The following is a 9,154-nucleotide window of genomic DNA, read 5'->3' as shown; positions in this document are numbered from 1 at the left end:
CCAACATGGTGTCTTCAACTGTAAATCTGTCAGCACAATGGGCCGTCAAATGTGAAAGAAATATGAACTCTTTTCACAGTGTTTTTTGGGACATTGTGTTTTTGCAACTTTGAATAAAGTTGAACAAAAATTAGCTGAATTTTGTGTTCATTAGTTGATATATATTTCATTGAGTACAAGTCAAGATTTTGGTGGTGGATTTATTTTTTAAGTTTTAACAACTTAAGATTGTACTTAATGAATGATAAATTAAACTGAATAAAACATTTCACAGGGTATTTTAAGTACAATTGATTTGCCTTTTAGTGTGTTTGACTTAAATAGTTAAGTTCAGGCCTACTTAAACAAATTAAGTTTTAAAGTGAAGTCACTTACAGTGTACCATCAGCTAACTGTTGATGTTGGGTTAGTGGAGATGTAACCCTGTTGGACAAGCTAGCATTATGAAAACATATTTCACCGATTAGAATATATCCTCTCGTGTTTGATTTTAGTGAATTGGTCAAGTGTGTTAACTCATATTGTTAAAATAAATATAAAAAGCACAAAAAAAGTTTAAATGATTGTCCATCTTTAAACCCTCATGCTCAGGATGACAACACTTTGTGCAACAGGTTAATCTTTAGCTGAATAACGTTTAACCTTTGTGTGACCTGGTGGCTCACTTTAACGCAGTCTCATCAGCTGACTTAAGTGGTAGTGTCTGTTAGTTTCATTTTTGCCCTGAGCAGATATGTCTAAAGAGAAATTTGACGTCCTGTCTATGTGAAACTGAAAGATGGCATTCTGGAAAAGGCGTAAACATGTGATGTGAAGCATAAAGTTGGGCGTACAGTGACATACAATCATGGACTGTATAAAAAATGGACGTAGCCTCTCCATCGGGGCCCATTCTCTCAACTTGATCCAGACTTTGTATCCCCCTTATTTCCTCTTACCAGAAAAGGGCATTGATGTGACGTCTAGGGGAGGGAGATACATCCATTTGGCTGACGTATACTGGATTAGCAACATAAGCACCACCGCCTGGGAGCTAGGCTAACAGAACACGTTACTAGATAAACGGGAGTGGGAGTCAGTGTTTAGTTTCCCGGAACGGGAGGGAACGGGATTCTTTTTGTAAAATGTATTTCCCGTGTCTCTAGCAGAGATTATGCCGGCTGCGGGAGTAAAGTGCAGGCAGCATTTCTGATCCCTGATTTAAACTGATATTACAGATATACTGATATACAGTTCCATGCCCATAGACTGTAAACCACTGACCCTCACGGACCGAATCCTTCCGCTGCTTTAGATTAGCATCTAGTGTATGTGACATAGATAGCAGGCTGTACTGCAAGTCATGGTGCAAGTGCAGATATTTAATTAGCGTTAATTAATTTAACATGATGTGTTCTTAAAACCATCTGTTTGTACAGTTGATTGAATAGCAAACCATCTTGTCACTTATCGTAACACCAACACACGAATGACCGCAGTCCAGGTCCAGATGACGGAGTTAGCATGCTAATCCTGCTAGCATGCTAATAGTCCAGTCCCAGCCTGGTCAGATGCGTAAATGAACTGATGAAGCCTCTTGGATGAGAGGTGAAACGTCTTCCTAGACAAATAACCAAGTCCAGTTGCTTTTGACTTAAATTTCTTTGGGGATGACATGCCGGCAACTAGCCTCAGAGGAGAAGTGAGGGCCAGTGGCTAGCTGTCACTCAAGAGGCCATGCCCCTGATTATTCATAAACTTTAACCTCCAATAAGGGCGTGATCACATTATCCTTTTGGCCGCGGCCAAAACCGGTTTTTCAGCTAAAGTCTAGTACCTTTAAGTAGTGTGAGCGCACCCGCTCCGCGCTCAACTGGGGCCAGCTGGCCCTCCACGGCCCGCTTGAAATAGGTGGGCTTTAGCGGAGCCGTTTGCACATGTACGAGCACGAGCGTGCGCACGTGTACGCGCACGAGCACAAGCCCTACGGCAGTAGCGTTATGTCCGCCTGTTCGGACATGTAAATAGAAGGACGGACCATGCGCGGACATTTAACAACAACAACAATGGTGGTGAAAGGTTCATGTTGGTGTGATGCGGAGGTGGAGTGTTTACTGCAGATTTGGTCGGATGAAAATATTCAAAAACAGTCGACAAGACGCACAAAAACTGTCTGTGGAAAGATTTGTAAACAAAGCCACACACGCGATCAATGCGTGTGACGTGTTACGGCTTGAAGGCGTATGGACAGCAAGAAGCATTGGCCGAGGCCCTGGTAGTGTGAGTACAAACGGGGCTGGGGCGCGGGGGGGAGAGGGAGGGGGGACAAGTACCCTAAAGTCCGGGTCTCGGTCCGGGAGGATAGTGTGAGCGCGCCCTAAAATAAAAACTAGCCTGGTCCAAAAAGATTCACCCCCCTCAGTGTTGCCATGGAAATATGACCTAAACATACGAACTAGAATGTTTTTTTGTCCCAGGCCTTAAACAGGTTTAATGATGCTATGAAATTGTGGGGTAAAAACACCACATGTCTCAAAAAACAAAGATATCAACGTTCAGTCCGTTAAAAAGAGTGCGCTGAATACAGTCTGGAGAGCAGGAAACATTACTGTCTGATCAGCTGTTAGACCTAGCATACAAGTGGTCTGCAGGAAAATGTTTATGTGTTGCTTGGCAACCACCCAGTTTCAGGCCAGTTGCAGAACTGTTTGTGTTGTCAGAGGCAAATGAATGATTAAAAAAACAAACAAATCATTATCTTCTGTTGCTTATTACTGTTGACTTATACGTAAATGTCACTTGTAGAGCTGTTGTATAAAAGCAGGCCCATCACGGCCCTGATTATCTTCAAAATCGCAGAAGTGATGATATTCAGTACATCAGTCCTCCCTTTTGTGTGATATTGCTTTATTATACTTTTTGGATGACCCTGATGAAGACCAAAAGCTGAAACATTGTTTAAATGTGCTTGTTACTGGAGTTTTACCTCTTCAGAGTGAAGTTGTGCTGGTCTACAAGGCTTTTGTGGAAGCCCAGATGTCTGCAGTCGGATCCTTCTCCAAATATTTGTCTCAACATGTCAGTTACAAGTTTTGATAGTAGAATGACAGTAGGAAACTGAACACATGTGGTAGGTGGTGGCTGAGTTCAGTATGCTCGTCACATGATGTACTGAAGTGATGTGGAGCCTGACTGAGCCTGTTTTTTGGCCTTAATTTCAGGTTTGGCTGCCATTCTTATCAGTTTTGATAATCCTTCATTTCAGCCTCATAAGTGTGATATGACTCTGCTCAACATGGCTTTACAGTCCACAGACCACAAGCAGTCATACAGCACATTATTTAAACCATGATTTAGAATTAAGCTGAAATGTTTGTATATACAGGGTTCCTATACATTTTCCATTTCAAAATTCCAGACTTTTCCAGACTTAAATTTCCAGACTTCTCAGAGGATGTTTTGGTCAATATTATCTCCTGAATACCAACTGTTGTATGCTTATGTAAAAAAATGGTTTTAAAATCCAACTTTTAACACGTATGTTAAATTCTGATCATATATGCCATATCATTATGTTGCCAAATAATTACAAGTCATTTTTACCTATGTATTGTAGCGCATATCAGTGAATGAACTCCAAACCGAGAAACACACAGCATTTTCTTCAAGCTAAACGTAAAAGAGTGAAGTGAACTGTGAACCTGTAACACTACAGACAGGAATAGTAGAGATGGATAATTAAATTAATAACTGAACCTGTAACACTACAGACAGGAACAGTAGAGATGAATAATTAAATTAATAACTGTGAACCTGTAACACTACAGACAGGAACAGTAGAGATGGATAATTAAATTATTTTTTATTTATTTATTAACCTTTATTTATACAGGTAAAATCTCATTGAGACCCAGGGTCTCATTTGCAAGAGAGACCTGTTCAGGTCGGCAGCAGCAAAACACAAAGTTACAGACTAACTGAACACACAGGAGACACAACACAGAACACAAACAGTAAAACAGTAAAATATTACAGTGCAATTAATAAATTAAATTAATAAATGAATAAGTGAACCTGTAACTCTACAGACAGGAACAGTAGAGATGGATAATTAAATTAATAACTCAACCTGTAACTCTACAGACAGGAACAGTAGAGATGGATAATTAAATGAATAACTGAACCTGTAACACTACAGACAGGAACAGTAGAGATGGATAATTAAATTAATAACTGTGAACCTGTAACTCTACAGACAAGAACAGTAAAGATGGATGATTAAATTAATAAGTGTGAACCTGTAACTCTACAGACAGGAACAGTAGAGATGGATAATTAAATTAATAAGTGAACCTGTAACTCTACAGACAGGAACATTAGAGATGGATAATTAAATGAATAACTGAACCTGTAACTCTACAGACAGGAACAGTAGAGATGGAGAATAAGTGAACCTGTAACTCTACAGACAGGAACAGTAGAGATGGAGAATTAAATTAATAAGTGAACCTGTAACTCTACAGACAGGAACAGTAGAGATGGAGAATTAAATTAATAAGTGAACCTGTAACTCTACAGACAGGAACAGTAGAGATAAACATTAACCAGGAACTACAGAAGAAAACAGTCTTTGCTTCATTGGCTTCAGATGGAGTAAACATACTGTAAATAAAGAAAATGATTATAAAATAAATCATAAATAAAATTTAGACGACCACATTGAAAAAATTTGAGGCGAACAGTAACCATGGTAACCCCATGGTAATTAGTTTAATATAATCTACAGGTCGGCTGTGTTGTGTTAGTAAACTTGTTTTGATTTGTAAATATTAATATTTTTTATTTTAGAAAGTGAAATAATAGTCTGGAATCAACACAAATATTTTTCCAAACTCTTTTCCCTTTTTCCAGACCTGAAAAGTACTCAAATTCAATTCCAGACTTTTCCGTACTGTATGGGAACCCTGTATATGTCCTTTACATTGTAAAACAGGTGTAAGCACATGAACAATATGATTTTCTTTTCTTACACACCAGAGAGTGAACTACTGACCACAATCAAAAAAGTCAACAACACTACAGGATAAAAACTAGATAGAAAGCATACAAACAACATGTTCCATGAATATTCCCAATTTTATTGTTGTACATACATTCAACATCAGAGTTACATAATCTTTGTCACACTGGCTCACAGACCTGTGTTAAGTTTAATATAGGAGCGGTTTGTCAGCAAAGATATAAGCTAAAGTAATGTAGCATACAGACTGGAATGATATAGTATTAATCAAGCTACATGTAAAAGCTATTGAATAAAGTATAAGTGTGTTCTCTAACAGCCAGTTCAGAAGACTATCTTCTGAACTGGGTTTGAAGACAATCTTTAATATAATGCATCTTATAAGGCGTACTATGACAGTAGGTGGTGACAGTAGGTGACATGTATAATACATCACAGAATATGTAAAAATAGCTCAACATCAGGTTATTTTTCCCTTAACTGACCAGGGGTCCCATTTATAAGAGTGCGTAGGATCCATACTAAGTGTATGTGAACACAAAACCCAAACAGTGTTAATAAAACTGTGCATGTGTGCACCTGCAGGCAATGTTCCCTTTAAATAAATCACAGTCCACCTGGAAATGGGTACATATACAGGTATATCAGCCTCATATCCCACCCTCTACACAGCCACATTAAACCTTAAATGGTCAATGCAAAGCACCACATGGAGATGAGGCATAGAAAAGAGCAGACTGATCAGTGGATCTTAACTGTCAATCATGGAAACAAAAGGAGGAAGATGTTTCTCACAGAAATGCACAGTATTAGAAGATTTTATTCAAATCTACTGATGCTCTGGTACCCAATTATTTAATGCTAGTTGATGTTATCTTGGATTTCTATAGTCGACGATTATTTCATCACTTCCCCCAGTCTGACTGTCTGCTCTGCACTGTGAGAATATGATAACAACACAATGATGAATTATTAGGGGAATCCGATTTAAGTTTTAATTTATCTTTGCAAATTGAAAGGTGCTTATGGAATAGTTATTGCTCACGTCAAGAACAAGTATAAATAACCCTGCTGGTTTGAATGTTTCTAATAGTGTATCCTTGATTCATTAGTGAAATCAAATGTGTGAGAAGCATCATTATACATTTAATGATTTCTGTCATCTTTAATTTCTAAGATCTGGCGTCAAATCACCACCTCTGCATCGCCAATTTCCCCTGTCTCCAAAATAATCAAACGCATAGGTCAGAGCTTACTTACAGGTGTGCACATTCTCCCATGAAGTTTGTTTTTATAGATCACAACTTAAGCATGGGAGATGGCGTACGCAACGGTTAGAAATGAGACCCCAGACCTGTGTAGTTATCTGGAATAAGTTAAACACATAAGATAAAACATAAGGTATATATTATGTAGCGTGTGTACTTTTGGGGGGGGGGCGGGAGGGGGGGGTGTACAATAGAATGGCACTCTTATTCACAAATAAGGCAGGTACGTCTGGAGTCACATTTGGCATTAAGACACCTCACGATGTGGAAGTCCTCTGAAGCAGAGAGAAACAATAATGTGTAAAAGGCTTTCCAGGCCTAACAGAAAATAGAGATGCTAATGACACCCCACCATTCACAGAACATTTGTCTAATTACATTCATGTGTGTACAAGGCAACATAATCGTCCCCAGAAAAATATCATATTGAGAAGAGGAAATCTTGGTGTCAACTCTGTTCTCAGAACTAAGATTGTTGACCATTTGTGGAGGCCAGTTCAGTGGCCCTTATTCTGTGTAGGTTATCAGAGTCCAAGCCCCTGTTTCTACGAGGCTCTGCCCTGCTGTAGCATCCCTGAACAAGGCACCCAATCATTTGGAGTTCCAGGTAATAATGACCCTCATGTTTGACCTCCTTGTGGAACAGGAAAACAACTAAGTCTCCCCTTGTGGATGGATGTTATCACTATATTATAACTGCCATGCACTGCAGTAGCAGTAGTAGTTCCTCTGATCAGAGCTTTCATTCAGAAGGAGACTACAGGGCCTTGGTAGGGTTCAGCACCACACCAGAAGTCCTCTGGCTGAGGGATTTCTAGCAGCCATGTCTCCTCCTCTTTCTCCTTCTCCTCTCCCTGCTTTCCCTCATTGCTCTTTCCATCCTTTTCCCCCTCTGCCACAGTTTGCAGGACTTTGTAATAGTGACAGTCCCGCCCGTCGTCTGGATTGTATGGAGGTGCCAGTATATCCAGGAAAGCAGCCGGCCCCTCCACTGTGTCAACTTGGTGGAGGTTATCCCGTAGAGGAGTAAGGAGGCATGGCCCGCTGTTCTCTGAGTACTCAGCGACTGAGCGGAGCACAGAACGCCGCAGGGATGCTGTCTGGAATGGAGCCAACGGAGGGTCGAAATGAGGTGGGTCAGTGGTGACAGTAAGGTTATCCTCCAGCCTGTCAAAACAACGGACGCTCACCTTTCCATAAAGAACCTGAACAAGAGACATAATATAGTCAAAAAACAATCTAACACCAGTATGCAGGTTACTGTGGCATAACTTAAAAAATTGAGGACCTCAGATGGTATTGTCTTGAGTGCATAACAGGATTTTAAAATCATACAGGTTTATCACCCTTGTCTTGGAATAATCAGAATTTCTTGCTAAAAAAAGGCAACATAAACTACATAACTAATTACAAAACATATTATTATTTTGTGGTGTCATTCTTTCATTTTCGTAAGATTATGTGATAACAGTTTTAGTAAAACAACAAATCCTTAGTTCACTATCTTTGAGGTGGACAAAACATTATTAACAAAACACTATTACTCATAACAACTTAGTTATGTTACTTTATAATAAAGCAATCTAATGGCAGACTGTATCTACGACAATTAAGCATAGTTCATGAAGTCTGGAGAAGGCATCTTTGTTTCAGTACAAATTATATTCTTGAGTACATGAACACACAGGCTCACAGCACCCATGTGCTGGAAGGTCTCCCACACATTTTCATGGACAAGTTCAAAACTTTTTCATGACTTTTTAAGAACCCATAATAAAATGTCCATGGCCATGGTATACTTAACTCTAAATTTGAATTACTGTATGAAAATAATTATAATCTTTTCTCTAATAGTTATGTCTATACTCACTTTAAATACTTCAAACTACAGTCACAGCCAATACATTGTCCTTTATTATATCAGTCTGGCACAGGCTTTCCGCTTTAAAGAAAAATAGAACTGATTATAATGATTCAGTGTACTCTTAATGCATTTGGTTATAAATGAATTTCTGGATGCAGGTCTGAAAGACAAAGTGGCAAAATACTGTAAGTATGTAGCCTACATACCGTACTACATAATATTTCATAACATTCTAAAACCATGAAATATTAAACGTATACTTATTTCAAATATCATATTCGAACTATATTAAAAACTGATGAATATAAATAGCTGGCCTACATGGAGAGTGAGACAAGAAAAATATGTGATGATAAATAAAACATTATCACACATCAGCATAAGCAAAATAGGCTCAATTTGGCCTTACGTGACATGATGTGGCAGGTCATTTAGCCATGGAAGATTACTGTAGTTTTCCATTACCGTGGGAACCCAATGGTAAAAGCTCTCTACTGTCAATGTTCATATGCATTCTAAAACATAGAGGGGTAGTCTACAGAATATGGATTGAGTCACACTGTCAGTGGGTATTCTGCACTGTAGTTCTTTTTAGTTCTAGACTAATATTATCAGACTATGATCAGGAACCTTAGGTTTAAGATCTGGACAGTTGCAGAGTCATTATTATTGCATCTTTAATGTCTTTTTTTTTTTCTTTTCTTTTTTTTACATTATTCTGTGCATTTACTAGCTCAATGCTGAGCAGGAGTCATGTGTGTGCTCAGTCTAAGTTTTTATATATATATTTTTGCTGATACTAATTCCAGTACCTAAACTGAAAACACTGGCCAACAGTTCAAATCCAAGACCATTGTTTTTTTTGTTTTTTTATTAAAACCGATATAGCTCACTATGTGGTGATTTTACACACATGATGGGATTGTACACACACCCTTACAAGTGGAGAGGCTCATACACCAGCATTCTTTCCAACTATACTGTTCTACAAAGTTGACAGTTGTGTGTGTGTGTGTCTCTCTC

General features: G+C 38.7%; 1 protein-coding gene across 1 annotated transcript in view; it reads right to left on the bottom strand.

Moving 5' to 3' along the window:
* Positions 1-5,107: 5,107 nt before the first annotated feature.
* The window catches only part of adoa (2-aminoethanethiol (cysteamine) dioxygenase a), a 5,773-nt gene continuing 1,726 nt past the window's right edge, over positions 5,108-9,154 (bottom strand). The window contains 1 exon segment of the mRNA XM_083933245.1: positions 5,108-7,472. Within this exon segment, the coding sequence (XP_083789371.1) occupies positions 7,014-7,472 (459 nt within the window). The 3' untranslated portion in view covers positions 5,108-7,013.

Source organism: Echiichthys vipera, assembly GCF_963691815.1.
Source record: "Echiichthys vipera genome assembly, chromosome: 18".
NCBI classification, from domain to species: Eukaryota; Metazoa; Chordata; class Actinopteri; order Perciformes; family Trachinidae; genus Echiichthys; species Echiichthys vipera.
This window is presented reverse-complemented; position numbering and strand designations above follow the sequence as displayed.